Source organism: Pempheris klunzingeri, chromosome 9 (assembly GCF_042242105.1).
Source record: "Pempheris klunzingeri isolate RE-2024b chromosome 9, fPemKlu1.hap1, whole genome shotgun sequence".
NCBI classification, from domain to species: Eukaryota; Metazoa; Chordata; class Actinopteri; order Acropomatiformes; family Pempheridae; genus Pempheris; species Pempheris klunzingeri.
Window position 1 is genome coordinate 16,990,749 of NC_092020.1, and position 26,551 is coordinate 17,017,299.

A 26,551-nucleotide genomic window follows, 5' to 3' on the forward strand; every position below is an offset into this window, starting at 1 on the left:
AAAACTCAAGCCCGTGCAACGTCCACCGGCTAAGTAGAATAAACTGTAGCTGTACACACTTCCCCGACATGCAGCTCACACAGACCTGACGCACGCTGCCTCTCAATAACACAGAAAGACGACGGATAAGTATGAAAACTCACCTTTTCAATCTATAACTCTTTCTCGAGGAAATGTTCTGGAGTGAATGCGGTTGGATGAGGGCGAAGGCAGAATGAAGGACTGATTTGAAGGTTTTTTTTTTTTTTTTTTTTTTTTTTTGGTCCAGATCCCCTAAAATAAAGAATGTGAGCTCCTTCCTGGGACAGATTGAGGGGGAAAGGATGTGAAAGGCTTGGAGTTAAAAAGCGCCGCTTGAAGCACTCAGCGCGTCTCTGAACTTGATCAGATTTTATGTGTCCTGCAGCGAGTCAGCGGCAGCCCTGTGAAACTTGCTCAATGGCACGAATTTTTGGCTGAGCGAAAAAATCTCAGGATATTACAATTACTGCCATCTTTCTTTCTGTCTTTTATTCCTGCGTCTTACACCCTATAGAGCTTTTGCAAAAAAAAAAAAAAAAAAAGAAAAGAAAAAAAAAAATACCCCCTCCCCTTTCGAGCGGCTTCAAGAAAGGCACATTTTGGAAGTGTGCCAAGTACATTCGAGTTTTCAGTTAATAAGAGCAAAACTGCTCACATGAAAAAGAAAAATAGACTAATACAGATAAGTCAATGATATAAACGATAGATAGATAGATAGATAGATGATAGATAGATAGATACTGATTTTTCTCAAATATACAGGTCCTCTAACAAAAGTTAAAGTTGCCTTCAAACGTCTTAAAAAGTTATTTCTAACCCAATAAATATAAGAAACCAAACACATTCTATGATGCAGAATAACTTCGTTAATACAAACTGTTTCTGTAAAATAACATAAGTGCTCCACTAAAAGTTTGAACGGAATCTGGTAGTTAAAAAGCCTTCAGTTGATGTCATAGCCTGTGCTGATCATATTTATTTTCATGTATAAAACTGCTTGGGAGTTTCTAGAGTGTAAATCACGTAAGGCTGCATGCGCTACACGTAACACACACACATGATCTGCGCTAGAGTGCTCCGTTATACCTGCAAAATAATGCCTGTAAGAGCCAATCAAATGAAACCAATTGAGACGACCTGCCATCTTCAATACCAAACTGTGCCAATCACTAGAAATCTAGCCAATTAACACCCTCCTTCGAAGTCACGTGTCAGAGGGGTAGCCGAGCGCTGATTGGCCGTCGTAGCACTGCCTCCCGAGTTCATTTATGTTCTGGGAGTGAGTGATTGACTTTATCAGTCCAAGGACATCATCCGCCTGGAAAGGGGGGGAAGTTTGATCCTCTTTCTCACGGATCGCACTCAACGGGAGTTTTTTTCTCCCAACTCTGTGCGCATAGGATTTTTCCCCGTTTTGGCTTGCTGTGTTTTTTATTTTAGGATTTTTTCGCCAAACGTGGTAAATCTCGGCGCGGTGTCTGCAGCTTGCGCGCTCCGCTAAACTGGATTTTAATTTTATTTTCTGTTTTCTTCCCGTCTCCTAAGTTTGCTTCAAGCTCATGACTATGCTTCTTGATAGCGGTCCGCAGTTTGCATCGTTAGGAGTGGGGGGCTTCGGGACACCACGGCACCACGATATCGGGAACAGAGACCCGAGTCTGGGCATCAATCCCTTCACCGATTCCTCCCACTCCGCAGCTTTCAAAATCAGCCCGGTGGCTCACGATATCGCCTCCAGCCAGACGTCAGCTTTCACCCCGCAAGCCACTGGATATGCAGCTGCCCTGGGACACACTCACGGCGGGCAGGTGGGCTCGTACGGCGGAGGAGCGTTCAATTCAACACGGGACTTTCTCTTCAGGAACCGGGGTGTTGGAGAGTCCACGGGACCGGGCGCCCAGCATGGGATCTTTGCAGCGTCGGCGGGGAGCCTCCACGGGCCGCCCGGGATCACCGATAACCCCGGACATCTGTTGTTTCCCGGACTTCACGAGCAGGGGGTGAGCCACGCTTCACCGAGTGGACATGTTGTAAACAGCCAAATGCATCTTGGCTTACGCGGGGACATTTTCGGAAGACCCGATCCGTATCGTCCGGTCGCAAGCCCTCGGACGGACCCCTACGGGGCTCAGCTCCACAACTACAGCCACCCTATCAACATGAACATGGGGATGAATGTGCCGACACACCACGGTCCAGGGGCCTTCTTTAGATACATGAGGCAACCGATCAAACAAGAATTATCCTGCAAATGGATAGACGAGAACCAGATGAACAGACCCAAAAAGACTTGCGACAGGACTTTCAGCACCATGCACGAGATGGTCACTCATGTGTCCATGGAGCACGTCGGCGGACCCGAGCAGAGCAACCACATTTGCTTCTGGGAGGACTGCCCGAGGGAAGGGAAATCTTTTAAGGCCAAGTACAAACTCGTCAACCACATCCGTGTGCACACGGGCGAGAAACCGTTCCCGTGCCCGTTCCCCGGATGTGGGAAAATATTCGCCAGATCGGAAAATTTGAAAATTCATAAAAGAACACATACAGGTAGGCAATCGACAATATCACGGCATGGAGTGTGGGGAAATAACAATTAAGGAGTGAGGCTATTCTGAATAGAAACTGTGTCATAGACAGTGTCTTTAAAAAAAAAAAAGAAGAAGAAGAAGAGAAATAAAGAGTGCATGTTTTTGTTGTTTACAAGAACAATTAGAGAGCTTGGGCCCACATTTATCACGTTGGACTGTTCCCAAATTGCTGTTATTGTAGTGTTTGCTCTGTGATTTAATTTTGAAAGTTTGAATACAGGGATGAATTGGCTCAACATCGCAGAAAAACGTGGTTCTGCTCACCAAACTTTATCTTACCCCTCAATAACTGCTGTAGTTTTTCATACTAAGAAGTTGTGAGTGGTGGGTTTTATAAAGATGGGCAGCACTTTGACTCACTTGTCAAAGTTTAGAGTGCACAGGCTGCATTAGGCTGTTTAAGGGAGACTTAAGACTCTTGTGCTTTCTGAACGTCCTGCACAATTACAATTAATCCGTTTGTGACTGTGTTTGTAATTCTCGCCCTTATTGAGCTATGGCGTAGTGCAGAAATGCCCTGTTGATTCAGTGTTTACTATATAAGAGCAGACGCACAGAGCAGAGCAGTAGTAGCATGAAGGAGCAGGCCTCTTGAATAAATAAAGCCTGACAGAGCAGCGTGTAGTAGTGGAGCTGTATCCATGTCGCCCTGAAAATGTAGGTTACTGTGATATAACAGGCTGCAGACAATTTACATCTGAGGGCTGCGGGTTATACGGTGGCGTTACAATGGGAGTTTGTTTGTGCGGGGCAATGGGGGTAATTCACGGTGTGTATTTAATCCTGCAGGTGAGAAGCCGTTTAAGTGTGAATTTGATGGCTGTGACAGACGCTTCGCCAACAGCAGCGACAGGAAAAAGCACATGCATGTGCACACATCAGACAAGCCATACATCTGCAAAGTGTGCGACAAGTCATACACACACCCCAGCTCTCTCAGGAAACACATGAAGGTAATTAATGTCTTCATTACTCCTTAAACACATTAGCGCACACACACACACACACACACACACACACACACTCACTCCACCCCCCCTACCTCCTCCACCACAGACAGAGACTATCACAACTTGAGGCACTGCTTCAGATGTTATAGCACTGTCACACTGTAAAAAGCACCACTTAGTCTATTAGTGGCACCCTTTGTTTAATTCAATTGAAATACAGTGGTGACTGACTTGTGAATATTATACTTGTCTATCAGTATATTCACAGCTACCTCGTTGCCTTGTTTTTTTTAGTTTTAGTTTTTTAAAAGTGACCCGTTTTAAAAGCCTGGACATTTTCTGTCCTCATTAATATTCAACTTTGAGAAAAACTACATTTTAAGGTGCACACTAATGGCGCATTGGTGTGGATATCTTTTGCAGTGTAGAAGTGGCCATGCCTGTTTCAAGTGTGCTGTCTGTTTACTATTATAGTTGCGCTATAAAACCCAGACTTAATCCGCATTTAACTTCAACACCCATTCTACCAAGCACCTTTAAATGCACTGTTAGGTCTTATCCAGTCACTGCCAGTCAATCATCATCGCTCATGTCACTCTTTTCTTTTTCTTTTTTTTTCCTCCTTTTGCAGGTACATGAGTCTCAAGGATCTGAGTCGTCCCCAGCAGCAAGTTCTGGATACGAGTCGTCCACACCGCCGGTGCTGGTATCAGCCAGCACCGAAGACCCGACAAAAACACCGCCGTTAGCCGTACAAAACACGTCTGGCCACAGCGAAGGACTGGCACCCAACTTTAATGAATGGTACGTTTGAAGTCAGAAGAACAGACCCCATCTCAATGTGGACCACGGGGCTGAGGATAAATGAGGATAAAAACCTTAAAAACTATTCCTGATCACTTCACACACACTCATACACACACACAGTCAGACACACACACACACACACACACACACACAGTCAGACACACGAATGGGATTGGGACGACAACAACAACAACAACAACAACAACAACAGCAGCAGAAGCAGAAGCAGCAGCAGCAGCAGCAGGAGATGAGAGCAAAAGCCAGCACCAAGCAGGCCACGTCCGTTCTCAGGATCACGAAATTTGACTTTTCGCAGTTTTGAGGAAATCAAATAAAAAAAAAATCACGAATAAATAAACGTAATACTTTCTCAGTATAAATAAATGTTTTTTTATCTTTTAGTTTACAGATTTCAGAAAAAAAATTGTTTTATTTTTCATTTTATGTATTTTCTCAAATTTTTATTTAAAAAAAAGAATAAAAAGGAAGATTATTTCACGCTGTTTTATATGACGGTGACGCGCTATTGTCGCCTCTTCGATTGATTGTTGGAACTTCAAACAGTCTTAAGAAACGTGCCAAAGTCTTTGTCATGAACTTGAACACAGAAAAAAAAAATCCTAAATAAATATTATACTCGTGAATGTATTTCCTTGTTTGATGGGGTCGAATCTATTGTCAACGTCCGTTTTCAGGTGGAGAAATGTGGTATTAGGTTACGATTGTTACCGTTGAATATAACGTTGCCTTTTGTTAATACCGTTGTAAATACATATCCATGATGCCATATTTATCAATTTGTAATTTAATTATGGGTATAAGTTCTGAAACTTAAATGATATTTATGGAAATGTTTTTTAACAAGAACTGTACAGTTTTGGTCATAACCAGCTTAACATTGAACAAATGATAAACTCTAAAGCTCCAACATCGCGATTGTATCCTTCTGTTGTTGTTTTTTTTTTTCTCCATTATTTTCTCTTTAACCAATAGGCCTACATGTGTCTTATTTGGATCGAAGAAATCATCTATATGAATATTATGGATTTGTCTATATATAATGCAGATATTTCCATCACTTTTATTTTGTTTATGAGACCATTGACATGTAAATCACTGACTTTGTAGAACTGAGTTCAGTTGAGCTGAGAAGCTATAAAACGGTTCTGTTGATATCTTTATTTTTGGTTAAATTTAAACTTTTGTGTATTTTACTTTTATAGGATCAGAAATAGATGTCAATTCGTAGCATAAACTCAGTATTGGGGGGAAAAAAAGAATAAACCCATCAGCCTATTGCACTCCTATACAGGTCTTAGACGAGTGTGCGAAGTTCATGATTTCCAAATCAAGGTGACAGCATTTTGAGTATTTCAAATTCGGGTCAAGCACCCAAATATATGCGCCAGTATCGCAATTCTTTATAGTTCCAGCAATGTCTTTGTGCAAGTATGTTTAAATGTGTGCATCGGCAACAATGGAACTGTCACAACACAGTATCTTCAAAAATAAAAAAAGTTTTTTGTCTGTCAGCTTGCATTGTTTTAAATGTAATTCTTCTGTGAAACTAAGCGTGTTATTTGTTGTGGTGTTGCATATAGAGCAGTTTGATTACACATTTGCTTGTTTTGTGTGAATAACTTGTCAAGATGACATTTTTTGTGTTTAACAAAATTTAGTGGAAGGAATTCTAGATCTATGTGGGTTGGGGGAGAATACGTTCAGTGGCAAAAAGAGTTACAGCATTGCATTGTAACCTATTCTCAAGAATTAAATATTATGCATACACAAAGTATATTGTACTCATATGAGAACAATTTCAGACCACCAGCACTACTTTTAAAATAAAATGTAAAAACGGTACCTCGTGACAGTGATATATGAAATAAGTTTATTTAAATAATTTAAGGAATATATGTTTTATATGCTATTTTCTATACCTTAATTTAAAAGAAGTACTTTTTCTTATTCCCACCACCTTTCTGCCCCATGTCCAGAGGTCAGAGAAAAAAAATATCTGATGTATAAACACAGCTAGAATGTGATGTTGTAACACTTTCTGGGAGATATGGGTCACACTCCAAGTTATTCCTGAAGAGCAAAAATGTTTTACTGATGAACTGTGTCACTGTGCCACGTTGAGGCAAACCATGTTACGGCAGCAGGCCTATGCGTCAGCCTATTTAGCTACCAGAGGCAAAGGTTCCTTGTACTTTTTAGGCTACTGTATGTTGGTTGATTTGTTTTACCAACTATTTATGAAGAAATGTGAACGGAAATTTTGACTGAAATTAAAAAAAAACATGATGAAAAGCGACTTTCAGACTGCGACGTTGGTTATTATTATTATTATTATCTCCATGTTGTTCTGCTCCCTGCATCCTTAGGCATATAGCCGACACTATTTGCCACGCTGTTTGTATCAGACTAGTAGGAGTCACTTGAACTTGACACTGATTAAGGCGCCATCTTAGTATCTTGGCGTGTGTGTGTGTGTGTGTGTGTGTGTGTATGTGTGTGTGTGTGAGTGAATTGGACTATTGGTGGGAGCGAGCAACTTAGAGGACCACTTTTTGCCAGAGAGTAGGTGGGCTTAGATTGGGATGTGGGTCATCCGTCCATGACTGCAGAGGCTTGTACATGCACAAGTTTTGTTCCCTAAATGAGTACTTACAAATAATAATCTTGACGTGCAGACTGGAAGACGGGCAACTGAGGACAGTGTGTGACCGTGAAAGTGGAGTGGGATACGTTGCCAAAAGCGGCGCTGTCTCAGCGTCTCCCACTACCCGATTAACAAGGAACCGCTTCATAAAAGCAACCAAAGGAGTTACCACACATCAATGGACGCCATAATAAGCATTTAAACGGCGAAATAAATCAGTTTTAATCACAACAACAGCACATGCACCAGGCCTGGAATCTCTAATATTACACAGTCATTTATCCAATGCTGCATACACAGCAAGATCCGTCAAAACGCAGGGAATAACAACAAAAACACACTGGCTATAAATTGACAGACTGCTGTAAAGTGGAGACTTTTATGTTTTACTCCCACTTGGAGCCTAAAGCAGATGAGCATTTTTACACCATCACAAGGTGCCTCAAACCCCCGCTCTCCCCAAGAATATCCCTCAACTATACACAGATTTAGGAATATTGATTCAAATTCTGCTTTTGACTTTTGCGCAAGCGCACCCCCTCGCATTCCGTTTGATTTCATTTCTTTTCACCAACCCTTCCCTCCCCTCTTCCCCACTGCACCCTCCCTCACTCCCTACCTTCCCCCCTCCCTCCCCGGCTCGTCTAGTCGCACATTTCAAGTTCCCCCTCACAGACACCGTGACGTCAAATAACCGAGACCCGGCTTCCTCCGAAACACGGCGGGCTCACATGGAGGCTGCATCTTTACGCATGCATGAGGGGTGTGCTGAAGGGAGAAGGCGGCTGCGCTCTGACCTGTCATCGTGGGGGACGGACGCAAAATATGACAATGAAATAAAAGCAACTTGAACACATTTACATTGTGGATCACTTTTCCTTCCCATCACATGGGATGGGGATTACATCAGTCATTAATGTCGTTTTAAACGAGGTGGGTCAACTGTAATTCCGCAAATAAAACAGCGGGTTTTCTGACTTTTAGGCATGCCCCCCCCCCGCACCCCCAGTGGGAACAGCCCGTGTTAATGCTCATGCATGTGCTTTTATGCTGACGCCCAATATAAGTCATCGTTTCTAGCTCATATGAGAAACCGGAGCAGGCGATTCAATCCAGAAGGGAAAAAAACACATGAAAGGCTCCTTTCTGGGGGATTCTCAATGGATTAGAAAGCAGGGACGGTCACGTGGATGCAGTTGTGTAAAGACTAGCGGCTGTATCATAACAATGCCCCCTCTGCTGCAGACTGGCTATGAATTACGTTAGCGCTCATTCATCGCAAGTTATTTTATGGATTGCTATACTTGGCTGCAGCGTGTGTACCCGGATGACGGCAGCTGACTGTTGGCAGCCTGCAGCAGCCTATAATCTCTCCCAGCCTATAGGGTCTGCTTGTAGTATCCAAAGGAGGCAGGGAGCGGAGGCTGCTGGGGGAGAGGTGGGGGGTTTGTATTCTGCAGGAAAAAAATAGCACTAAGTTATATTCCTGGCTATCGCCTGTTGCCGAAGTTTAATATCGGATCGATTGGTCAAACCCAACCCCTTTTACCTTCCTCCGTCTTTGCAGAGTATTTGCTGGCTAAGCGGCAGAGCGCACTCTAAGAGGATAAACCGACACAAGCAGGTCCCCAATGCCTTTTGTCACGCAAAGGAGTCTGTGATCTTAATAAACCCAGTGGCTAATTTATCACTCATTAATAAATTAATAATAATCAGCCGCAACATACACGTGCTTCTGCTCAGTTCATTCAAATGCACTCATATGTGCAGCCTATAAGATATAGCTGCACATGCAAGAATATTCAGGCTGCATTTGAGGCTCTATTAAAGCTTTACTCTGACTGACGCTGTGTAGAGTCCAAGGTCTTGCTCAAGGGCGCCTTAGCTGGGCACTCGGCCCTTGATCCGAATCTAAGACATTTGGGACATGGGACTGTCCTCGGGAGTAACTGTCAGCACATGGCCAAACTCACACACACACACACGCACACACACACACACACGCACGCCGGGATGTTCCGATTTCCTCCCATCACAGCTCTAAATAGATGAGATGCACAAAATGAATCATCACAAATGAATTCAGCCGTCTGAGAATGTGAAACGCAGGGTTTATCTTTCCACATATAGCAGCCTAACAAGTTAACATAGTGGATTACTGTAGATATTTATGACAATCTTTCTTTAATCAAGACATTAAGCCTGCAAGGGAAAGTAGAATATTTTGTCACCAAACGCACCATGACGAGATTAGATTGAAGTGAGATGGATTTGTAACAACATAAGGAAAACTATCACTTGATAAACAAATAATTTCATAAGACCCAACATGCATCTAATAATTGCTTAACAGAGGGCTTCCATTTGCGCGGAAGTTGATGTGCTTGCCAATTATTGATGCTTATTTCACCCCGAGCAGGGTGTTGAATATGCATTCACAAAGTACCTTAATCCACTGTGAGTCTTTATATCTTAACGTGTTTCATGGCTTTTGTGATGCAAACTGATTGACACGTTGGCTTTGTCTCTGAGTGAAATTATTCTTGAATGGACTCCTAAGAAACATTTACATGCCCCCATCATACTGTATACTGTAGCCTGCAGGCATTTCTGTTCATGAGGAAATGAGTGAAAGTGATCGGCCTTCCAATTGTGAAGCATTATAGTTCAGTTCCCAAAGCACTCATACACTGCTTTGGCAAGTGTAAGCCTGATAAAATACCTACTAGATTAGCAGATCAGTCAAATTCATTGTTCCTACTCTGTTACCTTGGATAGTGTTAAACGTGCATAATAGATAAAATAAATACCAAGGGGCCAACAACATTAGATTTATACTTAATGATGTCATGGCACCATCATTTACAGTCCGCAGCACACTAAAACACCCATCTCTCACATTGTATTTCTATTATGCTGGAGGCTGAAAGACAAACTATTAGTAGGATGTCCAACAGGAGACAGCGCCAATTCCCCAACATCTGGCGGGGTGTCAGAAACTTGATGAATTCCTTATCAGAGCAGGCGCAGGAATCAACGCTAATAGGTCCCGAGTGAGGGCTCCAGCAAACGCTCATTCAGCAAAGCAGATGTTCGGGCAATTGTGTTTTGCGTTTGTCTTTTGACAGATATATTTTCAACACGTCTGAGAGGTGGCAAATGGGCAAATGAGCAATTGACATCCTTTTAATGGCCCGTTGCTCCGCACTCTGAACGCTGCGGTTGTAATTCCCCCCAAAACAGGCGCAATAACAATAAGTCTCCCTGAGGAGTGACGACTAGTTTTATGAATCATTGAACTGCAGGTTATTGGAGGATAAAGTTGAGGTATAAGCTGTTAAAAAAAATGTGTACCCCTAAACTACCACCGCCTCTAATTAAATCTTTAATTAAAACCAAAGTGCAGCTTTTATCACCTGCAAACTCAACAAAAAGCTGCATTTGTTTCAGATTGCATGAATGGCGTGATTCAGCACTTCGAGCAAACTCTTCACCTGAGAGGCACCCCAGTCCCGGGACAGCCTCCGCCTCACAGGACGGCTCTCCCCTGAGGGGACGGACACCGGCGCGCACATATTCATCAGCCTTTCAAAATAAAGAGGACAATGCTCGTTAATGTCCCCTTTTTGTGGAAACAATGAATTAGAATTGGAGAGTGCCTTTCCATTATTTAAAGACTTCATTCATTGCCTCTCCCGTGGTGATATTTTTTTTCTCGCGCTTGCGCAATGATCCGAGTTCTGCTAAACTCCAAGTTGACTATACTGCAGCATCAGGGAACGGAAGGGACGCACATGTCTTTTAATGTCAGCATTCAGATGTTACACAGTGCAGACGCTCAAAGCTGTTTTCAGTGAGACGGTCGAATATACATCCATCCAAACAGACAAAAGCGCATGAATGAACAAGCAATAAATAAATTAATAAACAGTCTATAGCATTCGTTCCTTTCAAAAATAAAAAAAGCATGCCGCTACTACAACACAAAGGGAAACAAAAGTAGCCCATATCTCTCGCACAACTCCGATTTGTGTCCCAGAAATGCCAATCAGGGCGCGAAAAGGCAAGCTCTGGTTGCATAATGTTTGCGCAATCTTTAATCCGTTATGGATATGTATGAGGCAGGGGTAGCACCATGAATAACAGTCTGCTTGATCCTGCCACAGCCGCAGCACGTGTGCGCGCGATTCCTGGCGTCACACAAACACAGAAAGAAACAATGAAAGATAATTTCTTTCAAGTTTTTTTTTTTCCCTATAAGTCTCCATTCAGGCAGGTGATGAGGGGTTTGACCCACATAGACCTATTTTACTGGCCTTTTTAGAGTTCACTCACCTTTATAGGGAGATAAAAATCTTTGTCATGTAAATTTAGGGAACACATCATGGTAAAAAAGAAAGGGTGAAAATAGAGGGCCTTTCAACTGGAAGGGGTACAATTTATTCTAAACACATATTTTTTTTTAGATTTGTCTTATTTCTGTCATTCTTTAGCCATTTTTTAAATTCGCCTCAACACCACTGCCTCCACCTGCTATTAAATAACACTGGCTTCAAATATTATCAATATAGATTCAACATTACTGCCTTCTCTAAGAACCCTGGAGTCATTATTTCCCAAAAGATTAGCAGCTCTGAAAGATGAAAAGACCTGTTATGATTCAGCCTAACTTGGTGCTATATTGGCCCCTTCTGTGAAACCAGTTCATCATGCATGCATGATATACTTTTTCAAGTGCTGCCTTGTGCAAAATATAGTTGCAGACACTTCTGGTACAGCGGATGCTCACCAGAATGTTAAATTATAAAAAATGAAGGATGATCTAAGTAGAATGCAGGTCTGCATGCTCTGCTGGTTTACTTTCTTCTGCATATGTGGAAAAATAAATAAATGCTATGTTATTAGACAGGGGGCATTACATTTACATTACAGAGAACATCAGTGCTGGTGTTATACTTAACTTCTGGTGCTTTGACCCTGAAAATACATGTCAAAATGAAAGAGTTTCTTACAGTACTTTTCTTTTGTTGCCCAGAGACATCCCTTAGTTAATTGACAAAGTATATCAGTGCTCCAGTTGTAATTAAAAAAAACAACAACAATGAAAAATCTTTAAGAATAATGTCTTTTTAAACAAGCCAGGAGTGTGCTTTTCCAGCATCTTTGGAGGGGATTTCCAAGGTTAGGAACCACTTAAGAAATATTTCTGTGTGTGTAAACATCTGCAGAATATGGCCACAGGCATTGTGAGGATGAGTATGAGTGGAGAGAGGAAGCATGACACATAATAGCAAACAGAAGTCTGAATCCATCACAACAACAACAACAACAACAACGCAGCCTGGATTTTCCATATGTCACAGCCCAATCCTTGTTGTACTCTTTAAAGCCCCTGAGCAGGGGTGGTCGTGGAATATGATGTGTTTAGATAACTGGGCCTTACAGGAAAGGACCAGGTTTGTGGATAGGTGGCGGGGGTTCTGCTGCTAAAGGAGGGTGATATTCAACAGCTGTGTTATACAGGTTTTCAACAGCCATAATAAAAAGTGTTAGACATAGCACCAGTTATTTTCTTCCCGCTTTTCCACTAATCTAGACTCGTCTCTCCCACTGTGCCTTTTGGCCCAAGCAGTGCACCACCAGCTCATATTTTCACAGCATTAGACATACTATTAGTCTGAGGTTTTTCGGTCTTTGGGTATTTTCACAGTTCTGTCTTCGACTAGACCAACAGAGCAGAGTCAAAGGTATTTTCTCCCCTAGAAGTATCAGCAATCAGGTCCATCATGATGGGAAACAATACAGGGTGATTGCACACCTTCAACTTTGTGCCATACTCACTGGCCAGTACAGATTTTTTTTTTTTTTCCCCCTTTCTATTAATGGTCACCATCCTGGGACAATAACAGGCGAGCTGGGTTATGAGCAGGAGGAGGAGAAAAAGGAACCAGGTAGGAGGGCCTGGTGAAGGGAGGGGGAAGGGAAAGCCAGGTGCTGGTGGAAATTGGCAGGCGATTGCCAAAGCGACCTCATGCCAGGATAATGCATGGGGCCATAGGTGTCCTCCAAGCCAATCCCAACCCTCATGCTGATAGCTTTTCAATGCCTGTGGGACAATCTCTCCAATAATTGCTTTTCCTGTTTCAATTCTGGTCTGAGGGCCAGTGACAAAAAAGAAGGGACTTTGTTTCTCACAACCATTGCAAAAGTGTGTGGTGTATTGTATTTGGAGCATTCTTAGTCAACATATAGCTCTAAACGGGAGTAGAATAATTTTAGTATGTTATGTAAAACATCACAAGCAGTGGCTTTAAATTTTACAGCAAAGACACACGCAACAAGACCAGGAGTGTGCATTCAAAGTTTGTACGTGGCTGTGTGATTGGCAGATCTCTCCTTAATAGATCGCACATTTTCCTTCAGGAGACCTTTGGAGGTTGTAACTAATCTCCTGTTTGTTAAAAAGTAACATAGCCAAATATTTTCATTTTCATCTCTGAGACACTCTATCCATCCTCTGCTATGATGACCGATGACATATTTCTCTCCTAATGGAGGGAGTGAAGCCCAGCAGGCCCAGCGAAACCTAAAACCTCCTTTCACAGTTTCCCCAAAGAGTCCCAAAACTGAGTCATTTAAAAAAAAAGTCTCTATGGCCTTTTTTTCTTCTCCTAAATGAATTGTTCTACTTTAATTTTTACATTTATTTCAGTAACCTATGCGAAATCTATTAACTAAATAAAACAGTACAATGCCTATATATAGTAAATAGTGTAAACTTTTCATTATTAATGCTGCTATTATAGGTTTTTTGATTAGCAAATTATTATATGGTTATTATTATTAGTAGTAGTATTGTTATTATTACATGAAACAGTTTGTAAAATCTGGCAAACTTCAACGTAATTTTCTATACTCCTTAATTTAAGGGTTTGATGAAGCCCATTTAAAGTTAAAAGAAAGCTACAAGGCCTCCGTTTTTCAGCTGCTTTAACCTTCCTCTCACCGCCTTGACCAACTCAAAATAAGAGAAAAAGAAACTGTGCGCAGTTCTAATTATTAACGACCCACTTGCTTTGCCCTTGAAAGGTTTTGGGCCCAATGAAGTCAAGGAAACAGAGTTCAATCAAAACAGGGTTAATGTCTATAGAGGCGAAGTGTTTACCGGAGCAACAGTGAGGAAAAGCCTTTCATTCAGGGGAACTGTTAAATAAGTTGAATTAATAACCGTGTTGCGTCGGCAGAACGAAATCCACACGACTTTTCTCAGGAAATAAATAATATATATATATACACGTAAACTCATACACGTCAGCGTTTCAAGCCTCAACCAACAGGAAGTCTTTAATTTGTTCAGTACAGTTCTGAATGTTCTGTTTTATTCTGCAATGAATCGTTTCAGCGCGACGCTTTTGTTCTCTGCAGCAAAAAAAAAAAAAAGACAAATAAAGATAACGTAATTTAGACAGACTTCTCCACTAAATTAAACAAAAGGGCGAGGGGCCATAACTCAAGCTGTGTGTAGGTCAGGATACAGTTTAATAGTGAGAAACGTTTCCACGCAGGCAGTTTGTTTTCATTCTTGCGGAATATAAATAATGTATAACCTCTCCTGTCTGTCAGTTCCATTTAATATGCCGTCGTTCATGCATTAGAGATGAAGGCGGTAGAGGCTGTTGTAAAAGGTGATATTATAAGAAGTGACATTGGCTCAACCTTCAACGACAAAGTTCACACCTTGAGATGAGATAAAGAACTTGGCCCCCTTAAAAAAAAAAACAAAAAAAAAACATTTAGAATATCAATACACAAGTGAACAAACTTACTCAGCTTTTTTTTTTTGCTGATTTGACTTTAGACCTGTGCATCATTTTAGCAGTAAAATAACTCAGAATCTGCAGGTTTATGGAGTGCAATAAAATCTGTGTAGAGTTCAATTTCATTTCCAGCGTTTTGCAGTGGATCTCATGTGCTATTCTGGTGTTTGATATTTGGTTGAAATTGGCAACAGCGTGCCAGTCCAGTACCCAGTTTAATTTACCTTGTCTTGGGAATGATTTTTTTTCCTGTATTACCTAAATAAGGTGAAATCTGGGGCATGCAGACTCTCTACTGCTTGTCAGACTCAGTGGAGTGTGAAATTGCAACACCAGACAGCCAGGATAATAGCTCAGAAGGGGGCTAATGTCCCTGCTACATTCACAGAACATTTTTATAATGACTGAATTAAAAGGGGAAAAGTATAGATTCATGCTATAGTCTCATGTTTCACTTTAGTCCTGTTTTGCTCTGTGCTTGTGCTTTCAGTAAGTTCATTTATCCTGTTTGGCTTAAGCGGTGTAAACAGATTAAGATCCAAAATGCTGTTTGTAAAATAGAAATAACCTGTGCCGTGCAGTCTGGACTTTCCTGGCTGTCATTTGGGCCCTTTAGGACCCACCTCCCTCCTCCTGCCTTGTCAAAGGGGGACCAGTTGGAACAATTAATATTATTGAGGGCTGTTTCTGCTCCCTCACCTCTCCAAAGACACTCAGTCCCACATACACGACCACGCGTGCACTTTCAAACTCTCTCAAACATCGTCCTTCCTAGCTTGTCCTTGTAACACACACTTACACAAAAACACACACACACACTTGAACTTCAACACACAAATAAATTACATGGGGATTACGGAGACATGGTTCTGTTCTGTGAGCGATGTCACCAGCAGGGCCTGATTTGTCAGGCTTTACTATACCCAAATTCAGTTGGTAATACGTCTGCTTTTAGATCATTCCAAATAGCCCCCCAAATCCCTGCGACTCACCATTTAACACTCCCACTGGTGCTAAACCTAATCTTTCCTCTGACTGGGGTCACCATTCTGGTGGTCTTAGCTTTCCAGCCACTGGACCAACTCCGACCAACTCAGTCCACAGTCTGTCTCACATCAAAGCACGCATCCGACACACAGAGATGTGCTCTTTTTTCATACATGTATTAAAGTGGGGTGGAGCAGTATCAATAGGTGCATGGAAATACAGCAATCACGTAGATTAGAATTTTCAGCATATTTTGCCACACATTAATAGTAAAGGAGTACTAAATGCTAAAAGCTGGTCCAAGATTTGCTTAGTCAAGTATAAAAGAAGAAAAACTGTGGAAATTTGATAAAAAGTTGATCATCTACTGGGTAAAAAGAACACCTTCTCATCTACTTATAGTTAAGTCAAAGTAATGCTTATTTTAAGGATGTTGTTCTGCTGGTGCAAAAATGTTCACAGTAATCCTGTCTTGTTCTCAGACTCAGAACCTCATGAAATCTGTCTAAATAAGCATGTTTTCATGTACTCTCAACCCCATAAACTAAACCCAACCCTCTTCATTAGGAAGATATAGTGTTTTTAGATTGTTTTGATGTGGTCAGGGAGCAGACGGACCATTGGCTAAGCATTGGAAAGAGCAGACAGACAGACAGTCCAAGCGGTTTAGCCTTGTTTAAAATTATTAATCCACTTCTAATTCCAGCTGGCCCCCTGGCAGCATAGAACCCTATCAAAAAAATCAGCGCCTCCATTGTGAGGCCTGGCAGAAGGGGACTGGGCGTATTTTTTCTGCTCCAATCAGTTTCTAGAGGTTGGGCGATTAAAAAAAGAATCCCAAACCCCCCGTCCTCGCACAGCGGGGGAATAACGGAATCATTAATTCCCCATTAATTTCAGAAAAAAACTAAATGTCGAGTCGGTGTAGTGCCTTAGACAAAATAAAAAGACAGGAGTGACAGACAGGAGCGACAAGTGCTTCTGGTCGCCCAAAAAGTGTTGAAGGGCGACATTCCAAAACTCTCCATATCCGTTTGGGAGAAAAACACAGTAATGTCACGTTTAACATTCAATATAACTGGAACACGGAAAATACAGTCTGTAAAAGTCACATTTATGGATGCACAGGAACACGACCAAACAATTTGATAAAAACTGATATTTTTGTGGTTTTAGGGTATTTTTTTTTTCTCCGAGGTACACTTGGTATTGAAGCACTTAAGGAGGTGTCGTGTCAGTTTGGTGCTTATGCACATAAAGATTTATTAGACGTCATTATTTGTAGTCCGACAACACAGCACTTTTTAAATTTGGCGTCAGACCAAATATGCAATCACACTTGAATGGCACATACATTTATATTCAAACAAACACCCACAAACGTGTCCAATTTTTCACAGGGTACAAAAAACAATATAAAGACTCCATGAAAAAGGTCTCTAACTCTGAATTAACTGTATGACAATTGCACACACAATGTTGGACCACATTCAGCTGCAGCTGATTGCCTGTATTTGCTATTGAAATTGATTTTAGATTTGTTGGCACTAACCTGCTGCTTCAAACTCAAGTTTTTGTCAGTGCAGTTTGGCTGCCTTTGTCATATGACTGGTTGGCCTCTTGACAAATAACTAAATAAATAATTTGGTAGTTTTTGTAGCCAGTTCACCTGCAGCAAAGCCACAGTTAAAGTTTTGTAAGTTATTGTATCCTGTGTGCTAATGGCCAAACTTCTGTCTTTGTGATTAAGTTACTTCAAGAGTTTCTATGATGATTTTTCATTATACAGTGTAGACATAGTGCAAGCTGTTCATAAACACAAAGATGTTCCAGGCTGCTAACCACAGATACAGCAGGTTGGCAGTCAGGGGGTGGGGGGAGAGGGTGGGGGCAGCAATGTCAAATCTCTGAGGGGACAAAGAGGTGGTTCTGCTCCGTCTCTCCCAATGTAAACACCATACAGCAAGCACAGTGATGCACAAGCACCCAGCAAGGGGATGGGTTTTGATTAGGAAGCATGGCCAGGCCCCAAATGTGGGCCCCTATCATCACCCTTTTCAGGAACACACACACACACACACACAGACGCACACACAGAGACACTGATGGGGCCATTATAGCTGTCTTTGCTCAGAGTGACAGCCTTTCATATCTGTCTGTCTTCAAGCCAAGTGGTTATCATCTATACACCCAGCCATTAGGAAATGTCACAAACACACAAGCTGACAGCCATGCACACACACATACATACATGTACACGTATGTGCACACTACTTTTTTTCAGGAAATGAGGTCCAATTAGATGTAATCAATGGCGGATAAGTAAAAAGCATTTCAAAAAATTCAATGCTTTTAATTTTTTTAAATTGATTTTTCACTAATTTCTCTCTCCCTCTTCCTCCCTCTCTCTCGCCCTCTTTCTCTCTCCATCTCTCGGGGTGACTTTTGAGTACTCAGAGATTGACAGAACAAAAGAGATTGTTGTGGAGATACTAATTATTTAATGAATTCTTTATTTATTTTAAAAGTTCCCTGGGTGGCGATGTGCCCAGACTGTTACAGTAGATGGAAAATTACAGGCTGGAAGACAGTGAGTGACACATGAACAGAGGCAGAGGGGCAGGGGGTGGGCCGTGCCATCCAAAACATGCCCATGCCCTTAAAAGCCATGGCAACACCCCCCCCCCCCCCCCCCCCCATCCTGCCAGACCCCCCACCCTTCAATCCCCTCCCCACCTCCATTTTCCACATTCCATTTCAACAAAACTGCCATATTAATCATGTGTGCTCACTTCAATCCAGCGTCAGTTTTTTTTCTTTTTAGTAACACTCCGTTCAAAGTTCCAATTTTCCAGAAACAATCCTTAAAATTACAACAAATGACAAGCAATTTACCTCAGCAAGGGGCCGCATGTCCACTACAATGAATGCAAACCGCTAAAATATCAAAATGATGCATCCTCTCCCCCCAAAACCGATAAGTAGGGCATGGGGAGAGTAGGCCACTAAAGACCGGGTCATTATTGATTTGACAAGTGAGTGAATAATTTATCTCTTGTAGCAGGCATCAGCTGGAACAACCGTTTACGACTACTACTGTTACTATGAGAGATGTATCCCAAATCTGACCTTTCCTCCGCCTCTTCCACCAGTCTGTTATGTAGTCTACCACTCTGATACTGTACATCCCGTGCCCCACCTCTGTCTGCCTTCCTCACTTTATGGGAACTCCTCTTATGGCCCCTGGTAATCATTCCAAATGTTCCTTTCAATCCCAGATTTTGTATGATTTTTCCTCAGCCAAGTGCTGCTTAATTTACGATCATTTCCAGCTTCCCTGTAGCTTTTGGCCAGCGGGACACAAGGACAGCTTTATGCATGGGTGTAATTCACAGACTCATTGGCACTGGCCCCAGCAACTGCCTGCTATACAGAAATACTGATTTACACACTACCTCAGCAATAGGAGATACTATAAAACAGATAGCTTTGATTGGCTGAGTCATTTTCAAAACGGTTGCCTGATAAACACAGATGTGAATGCTGAGCTCTTAATATAAATCAGACATCCCCCATTCATGCCATTATTATACTGTTTGCTGTATGAATAACTGCTAGTTAGTCAGCGGTTACGACATGCACAGTAGTGCAAATCTGCTATAAGTCAATCTTGTTATCGCTTACAAAAACACAAGGGAGATGAAAAACAGCCCTTGTGGTGGTAACCTCACTGAGAGGTCATAGGCTGATTCCAGGATTTAACTCACTAATGCCCAGTGACCATCTGAGAGTAACAAATCACCGGCCTAGCCATGACTTCAGTTCTCCTTCTTGATTTCTTTAAACAAGTATCCCTTAAACACAGATTTTTTTTTTTTTTTCATCGTCAACTTGGAGTCTCACAGGTTGTTCCAGTAAAATCTGAATTACATCAAGTCTTTGACACACACGCACCTTGTGAGAAAATGACTGGAAGCTGAGCAACCCTGAACCTACCCCCTCTGTACACAATAAAAAAGAACTCCTGCAATTTATTCTACAATAAAGGAACAGGCGTGCTCTTGAATAGAGCTCTTGGGGTGTGTTGAGCACAGAAAGGCAGAGTTAGTTTCAATCTGTACTCGGACTACCTGCTGAGTTACCAGATCCCCAGCGAGTGTGAAGTCAAGGAGACTGCTTCTCTGACTCACGCTGCCTGCCACCACCTCCACGCTGCATCATGATTTATTCCATGACAGCAAGACGTTGGGACTGTAAGATTAAGACGTGTTCTGCAAGATGCCTGACACTGATCACCTGGTGGAGGAAGACATGTAGTTAAGCATTTAGGCGCACACACACACACACACACACACAGCCCCTACACCCACTACTTGCACAGACTAAGATTTAGTTACATTTATCCATGTATAGCACATACATGCACACACCAGTGCACACACATCCTGCCTGACAGTAGGTCAAGGCACCATAAAGAGTGTCAGAACAGGCTGAAAGATGAAGAGTTACGTGCTTGAGCTGTCTGTGACCTTTGCTGTTTGTCCATATGATATCACTCAGAGAGGGAACCGTGGGATGCCTCAGTCCCAATCCTGCCACTATGAACCTGCATACCAGTCTCAGACTGCCTGCATTCTGGGAGCACATGTATCTATCTATGGAGTATAGTCCTCCTGTCATCTCATTTTCTTTTGCCATAAAGAGGGATACTAGAGAGCAGCTGTGTGGCTTGAAAAATCTCTTTGCCTTCTTTCTTTTTCTTTCCTCCTTTATTTCTTCCTTCTATCTACGTCTCCCCACTCACTCGAACACTCACACACACACACACACAGGGGCCACAGGGAACTCCAAGTTTCCATTCATGCTTCTCATTATCGGGGCATGTCGGTATTTTATGAGGCCGTGTAAACCGCTGAATTACTGCACTTTAAAATGCATCCTGACACTATTACGCGACCATGTTGATGGAGAGGCCTTTCATTGCGGGAGCGAGGACCTAAAATGGTGGACGACAAAAGAGCATGACTTGTTAATTATTTTTAACTGCCAGATAAAAATGATTATGAAGTAAGGCAGGATACACAAATGGCCGAGGCCCCATCATAAAGTGACCCCTGTCTTTGGAGAAAAACTAACTTTAGTTTTAGTCTAGCTAGTTTTTCCTGTTTGATTAGAAAGAAGTAAGTTCATTTATTTTATTTTCAAGAAAGCACACCTGACTTTTCAAGCTTGTTGGTAACGGATGATAAAAGTAAAAAAGAATCACATAAATGAAAAATGGATCTCCATAAAAATCAACAATGGTAAATTAAATGGTAATGAAAAATGCATTATACTCAGTTCATATAATTTTTTGAAATTTATTCTTCCATGTTATATTTATTACAGCAGTAAGTGAAATTATTCATCCCAACTGTCTTTTCAATTTAATAGACAAGAATTAATTACTGAGTGCATCTGATATACATAAGTGGATTGTCTGTGTGTGTGTGTGTGCGTGTATGTTTTCCAACCCATGCTAGAACAGTTTTCGTGCTACTGATTTTTTTTTTGCATAAATGCACTAATCAAAAGACATTTTTATAAATAGTTGTCATCACAAATCACGAAACATTAACTCTGACCATTTGCACCTCATTAAAAATGCAGATATTCATTTACTTGGACTATTTGTCATAGCTGCTGCTGCTCACCAACAGACTGTTACATGTTAAATATTTGTGCACACTTACCTCACATCTCTCTTACTAATGAGAGATAACTTTTCAAACAGTCATAGTAGTTGGTAGGAAGTATTAATCAAATAAGTCACAGGGAAAATTTTAGGATACTCAAAATTTGCTCTGCAGTTTTTTGATGATATATGAACTTGTGGTTCTTTTGATCATTACGTAGATAGGGTAACAAGTGGGTCTGCCTCTCCCTCTTTCACTCCAGTACATTTATAATGCTCGCATGCTTTATTTGACCAGTGCTATCATCAAAGCGGATTTCAATCTTTCCAATCTCCTCAGTCTGCCCTGGGGTTTTCTTGTGTGCTGGGTTGTGCGCACAAGAATACGTGGGAGCGCTTATGTCCATGTACGTGCGAGTATGTGCACATTTGCATTCGCGCTTGCAGTGCATGCGCGCGTTTGTGCACAAGTGTGTGCACATATGTTGTGTGAGCGTCTCTCAAAGAGCCACAGTGGCAGTATAGATGAGGCAGGAGCAAGCTGTTGGTCCGCAGAGCGGTGACAATAAAAGGTGGCAGACCAGTCAAAACAAGTCCTGTTCTTCCAGGCTGGACCAAAGTGCTGTTGAAGAGGTTCTTTTGAGGCACCCTTAATGTGGTAAAGTGATCTCCTCCACAATTGGGACACTCCAAGAGGCCATCCCTGACAACCAGAGCAAAGCAAACTCCCTCCCCTCTCCTTTAGCCTTGTCAGGTTCCATCTAACCCCTTTGGCCTGGATCCTGTAAGCAGATATCCCCTAACATGAGGGAAAAAATACTAATAATCATCAACATGAAGTATTAGACGAATACTCTTTTTCCTGTATCTATCTAACAACCCTGTTTGTTTATGTTCCTATTCATACTGTAAGTATACTGTCAGAAAATCAAATACTTTCATTGTATTTTGTTCTCTAACTAATATTCTAACAGCATTTGAATCAATTTGCAACACTACTCCCATCTTTATGCCTACCATTAACCTCTTGTAGCCACCCCCCCCGAGTTATTTATTATCTGTAGTGTGGATGTGGCCTAGGTTGCGAAAAAGCCAGAACACGACAGCAGAGCCCAGTTGGCCTCCTGACAATTTGGCCGACAATACCAACAGACTTAGCACTCACTTTTTACAAGGGCTGCCTCAAATTGCTTCTCTCTTTCTCTCTCTGCGGCACTCGCAAAAGAGAGAGTGGCAAATTGAAACTGAACTTTATTGGAGGCTGTAGTCAGACATAGTCTGTAATAAGTACGGTTGCCCTGATCCAAATAAATAATCACCATCAAAGGAATCTGTCTGAAACACAGATTTGACCATTCTGGCTAACTCTCAGCAAAGCCTCCAAAGTGGAATGGAACTTTGGGCTCAACTTAAATGAAAAGGGGAATTCTTTTCTTCTTCTCACCCTATTCTAACTCTTCCTCTGTTCTTTCTTTACTTCTTCTTCTTGTCTGTTGAAACATGTGGTCAGCTGTTATGCTTCCATGTGGTCAGATGATCAAAGCTGGGGAGCAGCAGTAATTGTCCCCCGCTGAAGCCTTGCCCCGGCTGGGATCAGGATCCCAGCAGGTGGGGGGGACAGCCATGAGAACGGAGGGAGAGGGTGGAGGAACGCAAGAGGCCCTGCCTGGCAGAAATAAAGACTTCCTAAGGGCTGCTCTCTGACAACAGAGCCCCAAAGGGAGAGTGAAAAATGAAGCCTCCACACATTCGGAGGGGTTTTCACTGAGGCAAAGGGGCCGCCATTGGGGTGAACATTAGAGAGAGAGGGCAAGATGGAAAGCATAAGAGAATAGGATTATAATATTTGCTCAGAGCGCAGAGGAGCAATTGTGCACCCATTTCACAGTGTCCTTAGAACTGAGCCTGTGTCGAATCCAAGAAGGCGTTTTTTTTTTTTTTTTTGATGGTTCATGAAATATGGATGCTGTTTATTTCACCTGCTAACCCTGACTTCTTTGGTCAAACACCTTCCACTGGCAAACACTATCGCTGGCAAAAAAGAAGAAAAACTACAGAAATAAACTTGGCAGCCTTTCTTGTAGAGCACACAAATACACGAGCCACTGACACGGACGTAAACACAAGAAAATCCACTCTTTCCGCTCACAAGCAAGCCAACAAACACATTATTACCATACACAAACAAAAATACACACACACAGTGAGGTGGGGAGAGACCACGCATACCTTGGCCGGTCAGTGTTTACCTGAAGACCAGAGGGAGCTGTGAAAGCTCACAAGTCGGGCTACTTTGCATGTACATGGGAGCCCGCAAAACACTTCTCACTGCTGTCCGTCATTTTGATTGCCCAGCACGACTCCTCCGCCCTAAACCTCCCAACACCCCCACCTCACTACGCTCCCCCCGGCCAGATGGCTTTTTTTTTTTTTTTTAACTGTCTGTGGGCTCTTGCACCTCTGCTCTACCACACTAAATCCCTGAGATGGCTGGGTGGAGTGGCGGTTTTGGGAGCTCTGCGTGGACAAATGGTTCGGAGGTAGCAGAGCAAATAAAACGGATTAAGAGGAGTCTTTTCACAGATACTTCAAAACTATTTTGGCGCTGAGCCATGGATCACCCCCCCCCCCCCCCCTCAACCCAATACTCCCCCTCGATAGTCAGGAAAAATCAGACACCCACAAAGAAATTTTCAGAGCATACAAACATTGTCTTTGGGGGATCTCAGATGAAAAGATAGGGCTGCATTATATGTAGATCAAAAATACAATTTAATCCAAGTCAGACACACAACAATCTATTCACGACTATATGTGAAGCCATCATTGATCCAGCCCTTCAAAAGAAAGGAATTCCAAATTTTTGTATTAATCTAACACAGAGTGAGTGCAGAGAATCTTGTATGGTGGCAACTATTGCATATGGAAGAGCTCTAGCATTGAATCCAACAGTACGACCATAACATAAGGCAACAGGACACTCAGCATCATGACTCATTCCATTGATCCTCCTCCATTTTGCATTACGGGAAAAATCATGATGCATACATTTTTTTTGACTAAGCAAGTGTTTTATGCCCCCTGAGTAGAAATAAAAAGCCACTGATGACATCACCAAATGCACATTTCTAAAGTGAAGAATGACTCATGCACATCCACATATAAGGACCGTCATTTTCATAGGAGCACCTTGTTAATACTGCCTGACATTGATTGAATGCTTTCATTTTTTTCACTGTTTTTATTACTTTCTATATCATAAAGTTACTCTAAAGCATACTTTGCATCATTTGAACTGTGAAGTGCAATACAGCCACAGTCAGAAGGCAGTGCATCAATAGAGGGTGATATGAAGGAAATCCAAATGTCACCTCTTGGCTCGATCCAGCCAAAGGTTAGATTCTTGACTCCCTGCTGTCTCCTGTCATTAGGTTGCTTAGCAACGGGCTACAAGCTATAATTAGCTTAGCAAAATTAAGATTTCCATTTTGTTAACACAAAAACACTTATCTGAAAAGTGTCACATGTTCACTGAAAGACATTCCAATGGCAATGCATTGAAATATGAGTGATTTCTTTCTTTCTCTTTCTTTTTTTTCTCAAGACTTGGCATGCTCTGGCTGTCGGCGCTGAGTGAGATGTACAAGTGCAGCTGTTATAGCATACTTAATGAAAAATCATAAGATGGGGTATGATATCACTCTGTGAGCATCTGTCAAGTGTTATTCTCATATGTTCAAAGCATACTAATTTTGAAACTGTCTAACAGTCCCTCTATATCTTCATCCTCTCCATGATGCTTGCATACCTGCAGCAGAAAATTCCTCAAGGAAGAATAAACCATTTATTTGTCTTTACACTTCTTGAATGCAGCCACCCACACTTTCATGAAGTCACAAGCCAGCAGAGTTGGATGCTTTTATTCAATGTTACTTAAAGCACTGTGATTTCAATCAATTCTAGCTCTGACAGCCCTGCAAGGAAACAAAGTGGAAATGTTGACAGCGTCAATGCTGAGCCACTGAACTGCACTTAACCTTGCTCCCTGACTATGGTATAGCCAGTACATCCAGCCTGCATCTATCATCTAACCTTCCATCAATATACCACTACATGCCACAACGACTACCAATCATGGAGCCAGACATGTAGTTATGACTTAAAGCTGAGGGCAGTGACACTGGTTCCTGCTGACGTGTTACCAGGCAGCGACAACAGGGTCACCAGGATCACTCAATTAGCAGGGGTGACAAAAGACCCAGCAGGATCCAAGCTCAGCATCCCCCAACCCTCACACAACATCAGCCATCATGAACAGAGGCCCGCCTGCTGCCACAAACCTGTGTCTATGAGTTGTTAGTTATCATAAATGTAACTAATACCTGTTCTTTTCTATTGAGGCTGCTGAGCATTGATGTTTATGCTCAGTCTAATCACGTCTCCTTCATGAATGGTCTCGCCAACTCCCTAATCATACCATAATGTCAGAAAAAGGGACAAATTTGGATCCTGAAAAATAAAATTATCTTAGCAGCTTTAAAAGCAAGATGATCTTGTGGCTTTCATCATGGAATGAAAATCTGCGCTGTTGGTATGGACATGGTGTAGTAGACAAACTATGTCTCCTAAAGAATTACATATTATTAGAATTAAATATTGTGTTTGGTTTGGCAAATATGCCATAAAAATTTAACTGCTGCCATCATTTAAGTTGCAACATTTTTGTCAGCAAAATAGGTGTTACATTCTTGACAGCATGCTGGGCTTTGCACGATAAGTCCTCCATGTAGTTAGGGTCAGGCAATAAAAGCAGTAGTTTGAGTTACAAGCTACAACAATATAAGCAGGTCCTGTCTGTCCCGTAAGCAAGCAAGTCACTATTTCAAATTTTTCACCAACCTTAGACAAGTGGTCCGAGTGCCTCAACATGACCATAAAACTTAATCATGCTTTACTCACCACAAGCAGATTCTGTAGGGAACAGAAATTAAATCAAGTGAAAGTGAACATTACATTCGGCATGAACATTTTTCAACTTT

General features: G+C 41.9%; 1 protein-coding gene across 1 annotated transcript; it reads left to right on the plus strand.

The window, feature by feature from the left end:
- The first annotated feature begins 1,580 nt into the window (after positions 1-1,580).
- On the plus strand, positions 1,581-4,376 carry zic3 (zic family member 3 heterotaxy 1 (odd-paired homolog, Drosophila)). The gene is made up of 3 exons (XM_070836857.1): positions 1,581-2,571; positions 3,402-3,565; positions 4,194-4,376. The coding sequence occupies exons 1-3, from the start codon at positions 1,581-1,583 to the stop codon at positions 4,374-4,376; spliced, it is 1,338 nt and encodes a 445-aa protein (XP_070692958.1).
- Positions 4,377-26,551: the final 22,175 nt, after the last annotated feature.

What these genes read in the sequence shown, in the direction of transcription:
- zic3 (XM_070836857.1), top strand. Translation starts at nt 1,581, where the DNA reads ATGACTATGCTTCTTGATAGCGGTCCGCAGTTTGCATCGTTAGGAGTG. An exon ending in TCATAAAAGAACACATACAG is followed by an intron (nt 2,572 to 3,401) that starts GTAGGCAATCGA and finishes TTAATCCTGCAG; the next exon opens with GTGAGAAGCCGTTTAAGTGT. An exon ending in CTCTCAGGAAACACATGAAG is followed by an intron (nt 3,566 to 4,193) that starts GTAATTAATGTC and finishes CTCCTTTTGCAG; the next exon opens with GTACATGAGTCTCAAGGATC.